The following is an 18,926-nucleotide window of genomic DNA, read 5'->3' as shown; positions in this document are numbered from 1 at the left end:
GTTCAAAGCTTAATATTTTGTTCATTTTAATGTATGAAATTTCTCTCAGTTGAAAAATGAGGATTAATAAAAAAAAATTATTTCAAATTAAAACAGCTTTTATTTTTTAAACTATCAGATGCACACATTTCAAAAACAAACATCTTTGAAGGCAGGCTGCCTAGAAGGAAAATATTGCACGAAAGTTCTTACTTCTCTTTATCAAACATGATTGGGCTTAGGGGAGTTCAGTAACAAAATAGAACAAGAATTTGCATTACTAGCTCATAGGAGGCCCCAGGAGAACAGTCAAACTCACACATAAAGTTGCAAAAAATGCTTGTTGAAACTTTGATTACAATACAGTAGTAAAAGATTTGTTGAAAAAATTGTGTATGTTTAGGAAGAAACTGCTCAAATAGTTCCATTTTGGGATACCAATAGGAACTATTGCACCTATTTTAACTCTTTCACTCCTAACTGATGATACCAACATTGATTTGACCCCATTAACTCTTTCAGTGCGGCGTTACTCTCAGCAAGTAACTTTGCTAGCACTGGTGAGTGTGGCGTTACTCTTAGTGAGTATCTTGGTATATAATATTTATTTCACTATCTTTTTTACGTTAACTTTTTATTTCTCTCTTTTTTTTTTAACTTCCTGGATGTGGGAGTGATTGTTCTTTGTTTTGATAGTAATTTCGATGCAGTACCAACACTATTTAAAAAAAAAAAAAGACAACATTATGTTAATGGTTCCTCTTTTTTACTTTATTTCCCGGGACTCGAAAAATGTAAATAATGCAATTTCTTAGTGCATTTGTTCATCTTTTATGAAATTGAATGTGATTAAATGTGTTAAGTATTGTGATTTTTTAAATATTTTCTTTTTCCGTATTCAGTTTAAAATTCATGAAAAACATTTTTGTTTGAATAATTTATCTGATTTACTATACTTTTGTAGCCCATTTATTTTCCTTGAAAATAAAAACAAATATGTTAGATTATTGAATAAAATATAAAAGTTGTAGTTGTTTTAGTAACTCAAAGCCCCTTGAAAATTTGTGTTCGTTCTGGCAAAACCCCATTTTTTTTCTATCAAAAAAATTTGAACTGAAAGAGTTAAATTACATTAATTTTTGGTTTTATAAACTTTAATTTGTGTTATATAAAAAGAGCAGGCATTCTCTTATAATTATATACCTAATATAACATTTCCTGATCACAAAAAAAAAATTTATTAAAGTTTAATCATAACAGGGTAGTGAAATACAAAATGAATAATTCCATTGGAACTTTAAATTGGCTAGTGAATGCACAATTTTGACGACATTAATTCAAAGCGAGACTGTAGCTTATATATAAATGAAAAAAAAGAGTTGAGGCTAGACTATAAAAGGAGTAACATCGTCAACGTGACTGAGACTAGACCATTCCCATTCTGAATTAAACATGCATATTTGATCTATGGCTGTTGACTTGTTCTATCTTATGTGTTAATGTCTTTTTCTGTAAGTCTGTTAATAAGAACTCAGCTGTGGAAATACAGAAATGCTCAAGCAATCTTCTGAATCAACAAACCATACAGACCAAGATTAGACATATTACAATATACAGTTGAGTATCTGAGTGTTTCTCCAGTACTGGTTACAACTAGGTATTGGTTCACTAAAAAGTCCGTATTTCATAAGATTGTTATTCAAATGTGACAATTTGCATTACATTGCATTAAGAAATGGTTAATCTATAAATTTTGATATTTTGAGCTCATAAGGTGCTAGGGAAATATTGAAATTGTAAAAAATGTGTGAAATTACTACCCAAAATGGCAGCTTTTGATGTAACACGGAACACCATGGTATGATTGAATTAATATCGTACTAAAACCAAGGGGCATAAAACTTCCATCTTTGTTGGAATATGTTAACAAGATCCTCATATTTCAATGTCATTATTTAGTTTTTCTCAAGGTTATTAAAATATTGATTAAACACGGTCACAAAAAGGCGTTTGAGGCGCATCGCGATGTGTCCCACTTTATACGGAATTACAATCCTCTATGAATTGTAAACAAGAAATAAATAATATGCTCAACATTGCATTTCTGTTACAACAAGCATTAAAGATTTCTTTTAAAGTATTTTTTTTGTTAAAAGCTTTCTAAACATGCATAACGAGCTTAAAATAGGTCGAGGTGTCCCAGATGAAGCGCCTGTGCTGCGTGTGTTAAGAATGGGATTATTTTTCCCACAACACTACTTTTTATGAATGAGAGTTCTTTTGAGCATCACAGGTATTGTGTAGAACAAAAGAAGTGCCGTTTCCGCTGGAAATACTGGCGTAGTAATTAACAGGAGTACGTAAACAATAGCGTGTCCCACAATAAACCATTGATGCGCCTCAAGCGTCGACACGATCAATCGCCGGCAATCTTGCACAAAAACCTCATTTAATCTGTTTTTTGTGAATCAACAACCCATCAGGTACGTAGATATTTCATTATTCTACTGAAATTTAAGCTTATTACAAATAAGTTTGATTGCAATATCCAAATCGAAGTGCTTTTTTTATTACGAGGTTACTAAATTTAACCATTCAATCATGACGTCACGTGAAGCGTCTTGAACACAATTTAGTCTTAAATCGTAAAGTTAATCAATTTTAAAGCCTGTTACTAAACAAAAAGTTTATATTTCTAAAACAATTATGTTGATGTAATAGTAGACGTGTGTAGCGATTTAAAATAATTAATTTGTTTTTATTTTGAGAAGTAAATTGGATTAGGCGTTGAGGCGCTCCTTGGGACCCCGTGCTGGTGTTTTCCATGCATAAATTATGGCGTCACATGTAGCGTCTAATGCGAGTTCAGGATTTGTTACGTTTTCTGTATTCATGGAAGTTTTAATTAAGATTAAATGATTTTAATATATGTAATAAACTATTTTCATAATTAATCATTTTAAATGAACATTTATTGACATCTTTTATTTTATATTTTTTGTAATTTTACTTTACATCGTTTGGGGCGTTTCAGTGGACACTACTCCGTTTGTTTACAAATGGTGTCCTAGTTTGCGTCTGTTAAGTCCAAATAGATTTTAGTGATAGTTTGTTAAAGATTTTACAGTGTCAGATAATATTAGCTACATCTAAAAGAAATAAAGCGGTACTGTTTAAGAAATATTAAATAATTAAAATTTACTTATTACTGTAAATAAGATTTAGAACTATTAGATCTTTCGTTTGAGGCGCATCTCGGACACTTGTCTTTAAAACTTTAAAGAGCTTAACTCTAGATCTAGAAATCTAGACTGATTAGACCTCTAGACCTAAATCTAGATTTACTCTAGATCTAGATCTAATTATGTAATTCATTATCTAGATTTACTCTAGATCTAGATCTAATTATGTAATTCATTATATTATAGCTAGATTTACTCTTGAGTCTTGATCTAGACCTAGAGTAGAGTAGAATAGTCTAGTCAGTCTAGATCTAATTCACTATCTAGATTTAGATCTAAACTAGATTATTAGATTAGAAATCATTAGATCTTTTATGAATCTAGACTAGTGACTCTAGACTAGATCATTTATGACTAGATTTAGAATCTATTTTTAGATTTAATAATATATTTTTCTTTAAATTGACCAGTATCTAGAAAAATATCTAGAGACTAGATCTATATTATAGACCTATTCTATATTAAAATGTAGATAGTATCTAAAACAAAGTTTGGTTTAACCTGCACTTAATTTCCATTGTATTGTTTATACAGTATATTCAATTATATTATATTCAGTTCTTTCAGTCTACCACTGAATGATTATAACTTAAGTTAATATAATTAACAGTACTAGTCCTATACTATTGATTGAGTCTATCCCTATCAAGCAATTATGGGCATTACTAGACTAGATTTAAATAATGCACCAATATATAATATATTATATGTTTATGAAATTTATTAGTAGGCCTATATTATATATAATAGATCTATTTATTTAGATACTTATACATTTTTTATAAATTACAGATTTCAGTAATGGAGTATCTGTTAGAGTTTCAAGGCGTCTACAAGCCAAGAAAGACTCTAAATTTACAAGCATCAAAGCCTGAGTCTCTAACACGTGTTGCTGTTTTAGAGCAGAGAGAAAAGGAAAGGTTGAGAAAAGCTGCATACAGGGCCTAGTTAAGCCCACATGAAAAAGCTTGGATAAACAGAAAACGCAAAGAAAGAAAACAGCAAGCTAATAGTCCACTTAATGTCATCTCAGCAGAGGTTGGTGAATCACTAGGTACTGGATTCCAGACTCCAGTGGCAAAAAGAATGGCTGTTTCAAGGGCTTTGATGAAATTGCCTAGGTCACCCAAGAAATATGCTGCAGTTTTTGATGGTCTCACACAAATATGCTCCCCAAGAAAAAGTAAAAGCTGTCCATGACATACGCTTTCTGCGCCTACCTGAGAGAAGAAAGCTCATCCTTCTAAACAACATTAAAGAAAGTATCAAAACCTAACTACACTCCACCAGCAAAAAAAAAAGTCAGATGTCTAGTGCTCATAGACAAGTACTCTGCAGTATCCTTAGTAAGTACAACAAACTCAGAGGTTGTGCTACTCATTTCTAACATTTGGTCAAGAAGTTTTATGTCCAAGTGCAAATCAGAACAAATTGCAAGAAAAAAAATGACGTGATTGCATTGCACAAAATGCCTTGGAAACAATATTCATTTTTTACAGTAGAGGGAACTGATCCCTCTCAATCATCTGTTAGTGCTCAAACAGGAAAACGTTTCATGCAAAAGCTACTTTACATAAGATGCAGTCTTGCTTATGTGAGTTGTGTTTGAAGATTTTTCTTTATATAGAGGGCATTAATAAATTTCTGATCAAAAAAGGACACAGAGAGCTGACATTAATAAATCCAGCTTCATCACTTGACTTAACTCTATGCCCAAGAACTAATGCCAATTGTTTTCATAAGCTGCAGTGCATTGAAAAATCATGTAGCAACTGTGGTGTGGATTTAATTAACAAGTATTGAGCCTTTAAAAAATTGCACAGATGAATTAGCAGAGTGGAGTATAGTATGTGGTCAAAGATGACGGATGAGTATGTTCAGAGTGATGGTACACTGCAAAAGGTATCAAAGTGGCGACCAGTAAATAAAGAAGGATCTTTTAATGACCTAGTGAGAGGTATTACACCTAACACTATTGCTTACAGAAATAGAAGCTGTTTCTGCTATCCATACAGAAATTCATATGGCAGTCAGTGCCTGCATGATGAAATATGTGGCTCTTGGAAGGTGTTCAAACTTCAGAAACAAAATGGTAAGTACTTGTATTTATTTATTTTTAAATAGCACTTTACAATTATCTGAGAAAAAAACATTATTCATTTTAAAATTACGTAATTGATTTCTAAATGAAATTGTTTCTTTTTCTTCAGTAGTGCAATCTCAGTCAAATCTTGAAGACTCTTTGGATGTCAGTCCCATATGCTCAAATTCAAAGGTAAAGAGCTTTTACATATAAACATTTTAAACATTTTCATTGAATCTTATGTTACCTGTATTGTATAAGTTGTTTTTTAATAATATACCTTGCTAAATAATTTTAGACTCATTTTAGAAATTAAGTATTTCAGCCCCATGTTGTTGTTTTTTCAGGCCCAAACAATTTTCTTCACTCATCAAAAGTACATTGTAAATAGCTGTGTGATTGTCAAGTATGGGGAAATATTCTATCCAGGTATAATTTTTTGCACTGTGTACCTTTTAATTTCAATAAACAAGTTCAAAGTATGTTTTAGATTGAAGTATTAACTTTTCAACATTGCTGGTAATTTTTTCTAACAGGAGTTGTGATAGAAGTCCTGGATGATCAGCGCAGAAATAATTTTTTTAAAAGGCACAGAAATTAAAGAAATATAGGACATACAGTTAGTGTATGCAGACAGGATTGTTACTGAAGTGATGTTGATACCAAGGCAATAGTTTGAGAGTGGAATGTTTTGATTTCTGAATTTGTCAAATAAAATTTGTGTACAGTTTTATGTGTTTTCTTTTCTTTCTTTTTTTTTTCAAACCTTTTTCTGTGTGTTAAAACTAACAAAAGATATAAAATATATATTTGTCAATAATTAAAAATAATAATGATCATTCACTTGTGCACAGATAAGACAAAAATATAAACTTATAAACATTATTTTAAAAAATGGTGTCCCATGAAGCACCCGCGACATTTTGTGAAATTAAAGCAGCATTTTTACAAATGGGTACTATATGACTAGAATAGTGAACTTAATAACAAGTCTAATGGATCACTTTAGTGCAAAAATAAAATAATTTCAATATTCTCACAGAATATCTTTTAAAAAAACTTTAACTTGTAGTGTCACAGGTGCTACGGTGTCCCAAATTTTGAATTGAGCTCAAATCCACTTTTTCTATGCAAAAGCATAAATTTCAGTATCTAAAGACTAATATCAATAAAGACAGTTATATTATGCTAAAATACAATGAATTTATCAATTGGTCGTTGTTAAATTATCAAGTGGTGTCCCGGTGATGCACCTGTGACGCAAAAGGGGGTACCCCTTGAATAGACACTGCTGTCAAAATCTACATCTTGCAATTCATTTTCTATTGATAAATTCTTAAAGTGAACTGGTTGAAGAAGTGAATACAGTTGAAATGAAACCAAAAACTTCAACTTTAATTTTTAGCATAATGTGACACTTTTTGGCACCAGTACTGGAGAAACACTCATCTATAAATATGGTGAGGGTAGTGAAATGAAGCTACTCTTCAATCAGGTAACACACACACACAAATAAAATTGAGGTTTCCTACGTTCAAAAGTTCACCAAAGTGGTAGAAGTTCTGTTCATATTTGCATTTGCTGGAATTGTATATTTCTAAGAAAGATTTGTGTAATTAGATAAGACCTTACCTTTATAGGAGTCATCACTTTGACACTGCTTGGATCTTTCTCTTTCAGAGCCTTTAAAACAATATAAAAAAGGAGATCATTGAACAATATATTAAGCTTAATTAGTTTAATACTTCTACTGCTAAAATGCTTTCCTGCTAAACCACATTAGAGAATGATCACAAAGTAAAATTTATTGTATAGCAGAAAAAGAAACTTATATCCAATTTGATTGAAGTTTGATATGGTGTGAAAACAAACCAATTATTATTATTAATAGGAGGTGAAAATGAGTTGATTACATTTTTGTTTAATGTTTGCTTTCCATGTTTCAAATGTTCCTACAGAATTATTGTTGTATCATAGCCCAACCCTCCTGCAGTACAACAGAACTATGGGAATCAGAGCCCAAACCACACAAGAAGGCAGTCGTCCTTAAATCTATCTAATGAGAATGGCTATTTTTAATATGGTCATTAGATAAATACATATATTCAAGTATATAGATAAGTACATTTAAATAAATATATATATTGATATGAATTCTATTTCTTAATACATAATAATATGTAAACTAAAGATACAGAATGTTAAAAATGGAGAAACTTGAGTTATTCGCTATGATGAGTATGATTGTTAAGAACCTTAAATGCCACCCATATTTATCTAATCCCTATTATACAATTTAAAGGGGACTTTGTTGTTAGTCTGGTTAGAACTGTGAGTAAAGAGAGAGTGGAGGAGACTCCAAATGGGTCATGTAACAATGGAGTAGCAAATGAGGTCCAATTAAAACTACTAATGGCAAAGATTCTTTCGGATAAGCTGGTCCCTTTTGGAGCTGTGTTTTAGGGTCAAAAGATCCAAGGCTTGTGTCTTGGTTGTCATTCATTTATAAAGTAATTTCACTTCTTACTAGATGAACAAGGTCTTGACCCAGTGATGAAATGATCAAGAGGGAAGCAGAATGTGCGAACTGAATAAATAATAAGCTGGGATCAACAGGCATTGCAGTTAAGATTTTCTTTCCTGAATGTGCAGTTTATACTAAATGAGGGACTAGCAGTCATCTTGTCAGTTGATAGTTAAACAATTCAGAAACAAATGATTTACACCATATTGTCAGCACAAAGTAAACTATGTCCATTTTCTCACAAAGTAAATTGTTTTAATGTTTAAAACAAAATCCTTTTTTTTTAAACTGACAATTTATAAGGAGCAGCTAAAAATCAACACTAATTGTGGATTACTAGCTCACATTTCATAGTTATAATATAATAATATATTTAGCTTATTTTTATATCTAGGTAAAAACACACAAAAATTGTGGATTACTAACTCACTTTTCAAAATATATTTAAAATACTTTTACATCTGGGAATCTCAATTTCTATGTCCAAATTAAAATATATGCTCTTCAGGGCACCAATCAGTGGCTTTTTATTAAAATTAACAACTTAGCCTGTATGGAGTTAACAAAACTGAATTCTAGATTAAAAGTAGCATGTAACTTACTGAAGCTGGTTTGCTGCATGTAGAAATGGATGAAAATGTTGGACTAGACAGTGCCTGTGTGAACACAGCTGTGGTAAAAACAGTAGAAGTTTCACAGGACACTGATGAAGGATGAACACTGGACGTTTGCTGTGAGTTGAAAGATGAGGTCATGATAGTTGCCTGGTGAGACTGTGTTGTCGATGTGGAGTTGGCAGTTAGTGATGAGACTGAAGAGGTGATGACTGGCAATGATGCAGTCATAACATTTGAGGTAGTCACAGCTACATGATTGTATGAAGAAACTTGTTGGCTAAAAGTTGGAGACTCCGAAATAGAAACCTGTATCTCTGATACAGGTTCCTGCTTCACATTTGCAATACTAAATTCCTGCTTCACAGTTTGTACTAATGGCTCTTGTTTTAAAAATGTACCTGCCAAGGTTGTGATCTTTTGATTTTTAACCTGTGCCTGGTTCAATCCCAAAGGTGAAATATTGGCGTTGGAGTAAGTCTGTGTAGAGGGCCTGCTATATACATGTGGTGATGATGAGACTGGTAAAATGGGACTACTTGAAGTAGCAATGTTTCCTACACTGCCACTGGTGAACACTTTATCATCCTCTTCTTTTGCCAAGGGAACAGGAATATTTTGATTTTGTTTGAACTGCCTACTCAAGTCTGTACTCTGATTGGATTGACGATTGACTATGTGAGGTCTCTGGCTAATAGAAGAAATACTATTAGACACATCTGCACTAGATACCTGGCCTTTAACTTGTTGCTGAAGAATAAGTTGCTGACCATTAGCTGATACAACATAAACCTGACCGTTGCTAATAATTTGTTGGTCAGAGCTAAGAGTAACTTTTTGCCCATGTGAAGTTTGAAATGGTGCTTTTGTGTTCTGAAATGAAATGGTACTGTTAGGAACTGAAACCACTGGCTGAGTAGTCTTTGATTTAGATTTAGTACTTTTTGATTTGGTTAGGGTAGACTGTGGTTTGGTTTTGACAGGTGGTGTAGGGATTTCGGGCTGCACCGAAGTAGTTGAAGAATTGTCAAGGAGTTTGAAATAATCCTCATCCTCAAAAGATTGTAAGTCAATATCAGACAACTGGAGAGCTTGTTCTAGAATATTGTTCATCTTACTGCCTTGGCCTCCATAATCTGACAGATCAGGCGTAGGAGTTGGGGTCGGTGTGGACGGAGTAGGCGTGGCTACTGGAGTTGAAGAGGCAGAGTTAGCATTGGGTGTGGGCGCCCTGGCAGCTTTGCCACCCTGAATGCTGGAGTTCAGCCTCTGTGCTGTGGAGGTTACAAGAGATGGAGAGGCATTGTTTGGCTGGAGCATGATCTGCTGTTGACCATTAGACTGAATAACCAAATGTTGAGTTGTGGGTTGAAACTGGGCTGACCGGTTCACATTTGTGTTTAGATTGGCTAATGTGACACCCCCTTGAGAATTGGGTTGCACTTGCAGCTGAGACATTGTCAGGCCCCCTATCTGACCAATGTTTAACATTTGTCCATTCACAAAAATATTCTGTCCAGGTACAAGACCAGCAATTTGACTACCACCACTCTGGTTATTGATAAAATTCATTATTGTACTTTGGCTGAGCTGAAACAAAATATAAATTATAGACATTATATATATGGAGGAATCCTAATATTCATCAAAAACAATAGACGACAAAATAATAATAAATTATAGCTTTCATATAGCGCTACTTTCTAGCTTATAGCATGCTCAGAGCGCTATGGTCCAATCTCATTTGTGGACCAGTGGGGGGAGGGTGAATCTGGGAGAAGGTTTTTCCGTGCTGCCTTAAGGCGCTCAGTTAACACAAGTCTGCCCGAGTCGGGTGTTGAACCTCGAGCCCCCTTCATAGGTAGCCAACAAGCGTACATAGCCTCTCAACCACGCTTCCCAAAATGTATTGATGTACTAAATTACAATTTAAGGCTAACTATTTTTCAAATATACATACTACAGCATAGAGATGACAAAATGGAAATGTGTATTCCCAGACCTGGAAATGTGTACTTTGAGGGGCTAATGTGTATTTTCCTAAATATTAAGAACTATACCCAGGAAAGACTAAAATCACTCAAGCGTGAAATGCAGCAATCCCGAAAATTGACACAAGGTTAAGTTACGTATGACATTCTGTGTATTTTTCAAAATATTTAGACATTTAGTCTTTGTCATAGAATTTTCTAGAATATGTGAGAATGTTGTCCTTCTTGTCACTGGCAATGATTTTAAGATCAGAACGCCTCTAGAGTTTTATTGCTGATTCCATAATTGCACCAACAGAAAATTCATTCAAAAGAATGGGATTTTATTCTAGAAGTGAATTTAGATTTATACCCCATGCAATGATTTGCTTGGCTCTATTGGTGACATCTATTTTTGTCAATGGGTATTTTTTTTTTACAAGGTAAGCAGACACTGGAAATATTTTATCACATTTTGAAAGAATTCAGATTTTCTTCTTTTAGACCATTCTTTGATGAGTCAGCAATGAAAACTTTGGAAGAGAAGATGATGATGCGATGAAAAACCTTCATGCCCATTAGGGTGCAACATACGCAAGATGTGCACTTGTAGGCATCTCTGACAGTATACATCAATTACATGAATTTATGCTGGCGCTGCATCAGATCATAAAATGTCAAGACTATAAAGAGTGAACTAATAATTTCAAGCAATGCACTTAAGCAAAAGTAAGTAATCAAACATTCATTACCTGCTGCCCCATTCCACATTGATTCATTGAAGGTTGAGCAATTAACTGGACCTGATTGCCCTGATTTCCTCCTGTATTGACCACCTGTAACCCTGTTCCAGAAGTGATAAGTGTAGGGTGGGACTGAAGTAACTGGCCACTTTGACCACTTTGATACTGAACCCAAGTCAATGAAAAAAAAAAGATAATCTTATTACACAGAAATGTAGTTTAAACTTAAGCTTATTAAAATAAAAAGAACATTTTTTTTTACAATTTAAATGAAACAATAATATGCTCTATAACAACAGACTATCAATTCTTGTCACAAGGAACTCACAATAACAGGAGAGATCCCAGGATTAAGCACAACATTTTTGGTCAGCCCAGTCGGTTGTGCACTAGCTTGTCTAGGCATATTATGCAGCAGTATCTGGCGAGTACCGGTGGTCCCTGGAGCCATGCTTGCTCTGATAACATTCCCTGCTCCAGGGTTGATCAAATGGGTGCCCACAGGAAGCTGAGACAGACTGATGGACTGTGGAGAAAAATACTGCAAGCACTGTTTAATGAGTACACAAGAAAGCAAACAAACATAAAACATAAGCATTAACACTTTGATACCACAAGAGATTGACCTTTTATGTCCCTTACTCATAGATGCAAGCATTGGAGCCCCAGCCCCAATGGAAAGCAGAGAGTGCTTAAAAGGGGAAAATAAAAGGGGGAGGACCAGTGCAAGAAAGATGAAAAAAAAAAAAAAAAAGTGGCTTAAATGTAGGCCAAAGTTTTCAATTTGTTATTAAACTACATTGAATTGGGTAGTCACCATGTAACTATGTCTAGATAACTCTTTTTATATATCTCTAGATTGTAAATTGTAAAGTAAATTAATTAATTTTGTTTGTAGTTCAAATTTTATTTTTAATTCAACCATATTTTTACATACGTTGTACTGGCAGAATTCTATGTTTACATTTTTGACTAAGTAATTGAAAGGTGACAATGCCAATAATTATTCGTATTATATTTTTACAACTAAATCAAGCCAGATTTTGGTTTAACTGTTAAATGTTAGTGAACTCAATAATTGGGACTGGTGCCAGCTGTCAAATGAATTCCCACACTGATATAACTGGCATTCTTGCATCATTCTTACCATATCTGGTTATTTCCTAACTACTTAGTTTCAAAATGTTAATGCCCTGATTAAGTCCTATATAAAAAAAACATGCATTAAAAATATGATTGATTCTTGCCAGAAATTCTGACAGTATATGTTGTTTTTGATTTACATGGTAAACAGGTGACTTAAGTCCTAAATAAGTTTTATTTCTCACAAACTATAGCATTCTTATGTTTCCAAGTTTAAAACTTAATAGAGGTAAATGTTGTAACCTTTTAATATTATGCCAAACCTTCGCAGAAGCATTTGTGTTCATAACGTTAAATAGCAGCCTTATAATAAGACAAGACTTACCTGAGGCATGTGCTGCAATTGAGAATTAGTGATAAGAACTCTTTTGCCTTCTGCAGTCTAAAATAAGAAAAAATAACAGCAACTCATTTTTTAAATAATAAACTAAAGTGATTAAAAACTGTGTACTTAAGATATGCTAAAAAAATGAAAAAAAACTTCAAAAACAATATATGTATTATATATATATATTAAAAGACATAAATGAACCACCTGTATTATAGCCTGCTGTCCACTACTATCAGAGCCAATCAAATGGGGACCAAAGTTGACATTGACCACTTTAGGATTTTCAATATGGACTGAGCCTTGTCCTGAAAACAGACCAGCTGTACCTTGACCTCCATAAATAGTTTGACCAGTCAAAGTTTGAGTAGGTTGGAGTAGAGTCATTGGGACACTATTTAACTGTTGGACCTGAACATCATAAAGGAAAACTTTCTAAACATAAATTCTGAATCAATTTTAGTTTAAAATTAAGATAATAACCTTATAGCATCAAAGGAAATAAAAAAGCATGCTGAATGCATTAAACTTTTAAGTACATAAGTAGCACTCATCAAAAACTGAAGATGGATTTTGAAAAAAAAAAAAAAAAAAAAAAAAAAGGTTTGTTCATTTTTTAAAATTCTTAGCAAAAAAGGTAAATGCAAATGAATGGTGTATTTATATGCTATTAAAAGTGTACAATATTTTATTTTATTATACTAACTTGGGTCATCGGAAAAGAGGGTGCAATCTGTACTAGTTTTGCGTTGTTTTGTGCCTGACCAATGGATGCTGTGACTTGTGCTGCAGCAGGCAACACATTCTGAAGTCTACTTGCAGTGCTAACATGTGCTGTACCAGAGGGAGTCAGATAAGTAACTGTGCCACTGTTAACATGCTGTACCGTGTTGTTGCCCAATGAGCCTTGTAAGTGAGTCGGAATACTGAAATATGTTTATAATAGCTATGTATGAACATACAAATTCAAATATTTTCTAGATTAACGGTTACTTGGTTACTTAAGCATTTTCAACTCTTGATACCATTACTTAATTTTTATTTACCAAGATATTCATATATCAATTTCAGACAAGTCTACCATGTAAAGCAATATATATAAAATAATGCAATACATTCAGAAATGTATAATGTAAGATTTGACTAGTGTTAATACTCTGTCATTGGCTTGTAGCCCCAAACTAATATTTCAACTAAACTGATGTAGGCATATTAAATTCTTAATGTAGAACTAGAAATAAACACAAGCTCCTCTCAAGTCACTTACTAGCCTGCCCTTTCTTCAACTTTAACACCAGTATTTATCAGCTTAAACTATCAAAGACCACCTTGTAGTTACATAAGAAACTCTTCAGCCTACACAACCAAAACATCTGCCCAATTTTTCTCAAGGTTACACCAGGAGTATGTGCACACACTCCATAAAAACTAAAATCCAGCTGTGTAAGCTGAGCATATTAAAGGCAGACCGAAAACATTCCATAAAATACCCTCTACTCCAAAAGGCCTAAGAAAAAAATGAATGGCACACTTTGCGCCACCATTTTACATGTTAAGCTATAAAAACTATTGTTCAACATTATTTTGAATATAGTGCTAAAAAAAAGTGTTCACATAATAATAAGAAAAAAAAAAAAAAAAAAAAAAGAAGTTTCAAGCATATTTCAGAAGTAAGGAAAATATATGCCAGATATAAGATACAATGAAATGCCCCAGAAAGAAAACAAAAAGCCACTTACTGAACTTGCACTTGACCACCAATAACATTAGGTTGCTGTTGAACCATATGTGCTGTTCCGTGGATAGCTGTGCCAATATTTGTTCCCTCTGAAACAATAACTCCAGCGTCGGATGAGTTGGGATCATCTGAATGTATACCATCCAAAAACATATCACCCCATGACTAGAAAAATATAAAAAAAAAAAAAGTTAATGAGAAGTCAGAGAAATTTGGAAAAAAAAAATCACAAATATTAGATATTTTACTTACTATGTCTGTAGATTCAGCCCCCCTGTAAATAAAAAAAAAGTCAAACTTAAGTATTATTTGAAACTTAAAATACAAGCTCTAATTTACATAAAACAACATTAAAATTTTTTTTTTTTTCTATTGAATTAAAAACTTACTTGTTGAATTCTCCTGAAGCAAATGGAAAACCTGTTCCATCCCCACCATCCATGATATTCAAGTAATAAATCTGAAATAATTTCAAAAACAAATCTCAATTCAAAGTTTATAATTAGAAAATGAGAAATGATTTGGGTTGTTTTAAAACTTTCTTCTCAGACTTAGCTAAGTCTTCATCAATTGCAAGACTGTTTACAAATACAATCAAAAGAATGAGCTCAGCCTTCTCTAGGCTAACGTTTCAGATGGCACCACTTCATAAAATTAAAATGACATATCATATGATTCTTAAAATATAAGCTTGTAATTAAGGCTAAAGAAAGGGCTAAGTAACATTAGAATAAGCCTGATTCATATGTGGGTAGCGTGATGGAGAGGCTAAGTACGCTTGAACTGGCTACATATGAAGGGGGCTCGAGGTTCAACACCAGACTCGAGCTGAGTTTGTTTACTGAGCGCCTAAAGGCAGCACGGAAAACCTCCCAGATACCCCCCAAACCCAATGGTCCGCAAATGAGATTGGACCATAACCCTAACCCAAAGCCAGTGGATTTATGCAATTATAACACATATTCTGATGACGTGCACAAGGAATTTTTTTTTTTTTAAAACCATGAAAGTAGCGCTATATAAAAGCTGCAATTATTATTATTATATGTGTAAGGTACTCAGTTATAGGGATCTGTCGAGCTGTCGTCCTCCCTACATTGCTCTATGCCTCAGAAACGTGGACAGTGTATAGAAAACAAGCAAAGAAACTGAACCACTTCCACATGACATGTCTAAAAAAAATACTGAATGTCAAATGGCAAGATAAAATACCAGATACTGAAGTCCTTCGAAGAGCGGGTCTGCAAAGCATCCACACAATCCTGATGTAGTCCCAGCTGCGGTGGGCAGGACACGTCTGCAGAATGGAAGACCACCATATCCCTAAACGACTCTTGTATGGCCAACTAGGCGAAGTTTGAAGGCGGTCAAAGAAAACACTTCAGGGACACCCTCAAAGCTTCTCTGAAAGCATTCAGCATAGACACAGCCACCTGAGAGACAGAGGCACATGACAGAGCATCATGGTGCCGCGCTGTGAAAACTGGCACACAGGTTGCTAATGAAAAGAGAACAACGCTGGCAGAAGAAAAACGCCAGAGAAGAAAAGCAAGGCCAATGACACTAGCTCCTGCTGGAATAACCTGCCCAGTGTGCAGCCGAATATTTCGGGCTCACAAAGGTCTCACCAGCCACATGAGGAGGTGCAAAACCCCAGCGTAAAGGCCTCAGCCACCTGGATGATCAAGTGGTCATCATCGAACAACGATGGACGAACTATAAACTCAGCTATACTGAAAAAGTTATTTTGTATTATGTTACCGAAAATGTCTTTTTTTTTTTTCGCCATGAGAATTTATGAGGTATGTAATCACAATCATAAAAAAAAAAGTGTATAGAAATCAACATAACTGTAAACATGTACAACTAAAATACTCACTAAAAACAGCTAACAGGCATTCAATAGTTTAAACTTTGTTGACCATCTTTTGGTCGTTTCTTCCTCATTGCAGTACATCCTAAGGAATAACATTTATTATAAATAAAACATTTTTGGGCAAGTATTTAAAACATGCTCTTGACATGGGGGTGGGGTTTTCCCCCATGAGAACATTTCATAGGTGATCAACAAACAATTGAAGCGATTAACTTGTACACATGAATAAATTCCTAAATAAATGCAGAAAAAAAAAGTATTATTTATTTAAGAACTTTTTGGTACCACAGAAAAATAATTCTTTAACTATAAACTTTGAACTTAGGAAGTTTGCTTTCCATTTGCAAATATAAGCTGTGCGACCTAAAATACATTCAAAATTGAGCAAATGAATTGCTTAAACATTGTGGTTTGTACAATCACCAAAACAAAAGTTTACTGACAGTAACATGTTCGTAATGTTTAATTATTATAGTTATAGTCAGACCTGCCTACTGTTACGCAAAATCTCCCAAAAATGACCGTCAGTACGCAAATACGCATTTAACCCGTCGCGTTACGCATTTCGTATCCTTTTTTTCCCCTCTCTTGACTAGCTTACGAGCGGTCACGGAGGTCATGCTAAGGCTAAGCCGTCCTGTTGGCGGGGGGGGGGGGGGGGGGGAACGGACAGAAAAGGTGGGGGAACACATTGTGTCCAGATCTATACGTTGATTGGTTCTTAAAAGCAATTAGATTTAGTCTAGAAATGAAGAACGTGAGTGTGAGGGAGTGGCGGGTTGCTACCAGGTTGGTACCGTCAGTTAGCTGATATACCAACGTGACTTTTTTTTTTTTTTGTAAGTTCATTAGTAGAAATTAATTATGTTGAATCCCTGATTCCCGTATTCATTTGTATAGAAAAAATATCGAAGTGCTATCGATTCAAAACACATTGAGTGACATTGTAGATATCTAGTCTAGATCTGGATTCTAGATCTAGAATCTAGATAACTTGTTATTAATGTTATACATAAATAGATCTAGCAATTTTATCTAGTCTAGATGTAGAATGTAGACCCTGGCTAGAGTCTAGCTAGTCATTACGTTATGTCATGATTCTCTAACATTACTCTACAATCTAGATCCAATTTAGTTGTAGTATGATTTAGATTGACTAGATCTAGATCGATAACATCTACTACCATCTAGTCTAGATCTAGACTAGATTCTTAGTCTTAGTATAGAATAGATCAAGGATGAAGAGTAGACCTAGATCTACGTTTGTAGCGGATCCACGGCATCAGTAACACTCTTAAGCCCAGATCTAGAGTCTAGAGTAGATTACATTCTATATATATATATATATGACAAAATAATGGATCGCGTTACGCATTCTGGTGCCAAAATACGCATTTTGACCATCAGCGTTACGCAATTGGACTTTTTTTGGTAGGCAGGTCTGGTTATAGTGTAGCATTTGCAATATTACCAAAGCTGCAATAGTAGACTAACAAAAATATTTTTTTATGTCATAAGTAATATTTTACAAAATGAAGTAAATTAAACTATAATCTATCTGAGCATTTCTAAAATTGTTAGGTATTGACATGCTGTACTGACCAGAGCTGTGTGTGTGTGTGTGGGGGGGGGGGGGGTATGCACCAACAAGCATTTAATTCATTTTTAAAGGGACAAAACTTTTCAATTTTCATTAATTTTCACCCACGTTACATTTGAATTTTAACCAACTGAAGATGACATTATTAACAATATTTCAAAAATTAAAATAAGTGACATTGCTTCCTCTTTTAAGTAGGACATTTCACAATTCGTGTGTACACTGTTTCTGTGAGAGGTGTCTCCAATAAAATCAACTAAATCTTTTTTAGAAGATTTCAATATATCTCCACTAACATGATTCTACCAGAATTTCTTATATAAATACACTTTTTTCTGTATCATTTATACACAATTTTTATAACTAGTGTTGGACTGGAAACATGGACAGAGAATCTGGTCCATCAACATGAAGTCATTTAAACATGTCTTGAACTCCTATTAACTGATCTATTAGTCTAGATATTCTATGATCAATCTAGATCTTTTACTACTAGATCTAGCTCAAAGATTAGCATGATTAGAAAAGAATATAGTTTATAAATAAGCAACTAGACAAGCATAGATCTAGAATACATACATATATATATATATATAATCTCTATCTCGACTCTAGACACAGAGATCTACAACGAGACGGGTGTGGAATGGGAGTATCTCTTCAAATTAGGACGCATGAAGTGTTTTGAGTTTAGGCACATCGGTTTTCTTCTATGAGATGAACCATAAGCATAGTCGTCCTGCGACTTGAGGAGACCAACCAATCTACATCTACTCTACCTCTAGATTAAATACTATACAAGTAATTGTTATTAATAGTGGTATAGCTTTAACTACTAAACTAGATCTAGATGATATATTAAATATATATATATATATATATATATATATATATATATATATATATATATATATATATATATATATATATATATATATATATAATATTTAAATTAATTTAAATCTCATTGCAAACTGAGTTTTAACCTCCAACATTTTAGACCAAGACTAAACTAGAGTCTAGAATTTTAAAATAATATCAAAATCTAGATTCTAGACTATAAATACAAAACTAGATATCTACATA

At 33.6% G+C, this 18,926-nt stretch overlaps 2 protein-coding genes across 4 annotated transcripts in view; one reads left to right on the top strand and one right to left on the bottom strand.

Moving 5' to 3' along the window:
- Positions 1-18,926, bottom strand: part of LOC106050773 (serine-rich adhesin for platelets-like) — a 29,255-nt gene that overhangs the window by 9,336 nt on the left and 993 nt on the right. For both annotated transcript variants that reach the window (XM_013205811.2, XM_013205810.2), the window contains exons 2-12: positions 16,244-16,322; positions 14,754-14,824; positions 14,617-14,638; positions 14,366-14,529; positions 13,333-13,552; positions 12,834-13,037; positions 12,624-12,680; positions 11,484-11,681; positions 11,165-11,320; positions 8,431-10,032; positions 6,937-6,987 (exon numbers count right to left, since the gene is read on the bottom strand). In XM_013205811.2, coding sequence (XP_013061265.2) covers positions 6,937-6,987; positions 8,431-10,032; positions 11,165-11,320; positions 11,484-11,681; positions 12,624-12,680; positions 12,834-13,037; positions 13,333-13,552; positions 14,366-14,529; positions 14,617-14,638; positions 14,754-14,806 — 2,727 coding nt within the window. In that variant the 5' untranslated portion in view covers positions 14,807-14,824; positions 16,244-16,322. The remainder of the gene's footprint in view (positions 1-6,936; positions 6,988-8,430; positions 10,033-11,164; positions 11,321-11,483; positions 11,682-12,623; positions 12,681-12,833; positions 13,038-13,332; positions 13,553-14,365; positions 14,530-14,616; positions 14,639-14,753; positions 14,825-16,243; positions 16,323-18,926) is intronic.
- On the top strand, positions 1,614-6,034 carry LOC129928780 (uncharacterized). 2 transcript variants are annotated; one of them, XR_008780240.1, is made up of 5 exons: positions 1,614-2,909; positions 4,014-5,313; positions 5,432-5,496; positions 5,652-5,733; positions 5,841-6,034. XR_008780240.1 is itself a non-coding variant. In XM_056044628.1 (5 exons), exons 2-5 carry the CDS (start codon positions 5,070-5,072, stop codon positions 5,903-5,905), a joined length of 456 nt encoding a protein of 151 aa, XP_055900603.1. In that variant the 5' UTR covers positions 1,622-2,462; positions 4,014-5,069; the 3' UTR covers positions 5,906-6,034. The 2 variants fall into 2 exon arrangements, 1 of the variants encoding a protein (XP_055900603.1); XM_056044628.1 differs by having other exon boundaries at positions 1,622-2,462.

Source organism: Biomphalaria glabrata, chromosome 10 (assembly GCF_947242115.1).
Source record: "Biomphalaria glabrata chromosome 10, xgBioGlab47.1, whole genome shotgun sequence".
NCBI lineage: Eukaryota > Metazoa > Mollusca > Gastropoda > Planorbidae > Biomphalaria > Biomphalaria glabrata.
The sequence above is the reverse complement of the archived record's forward strand: the minus strand, read 5'-3'. Positions and strand labels throughout refer to the sequence as shown.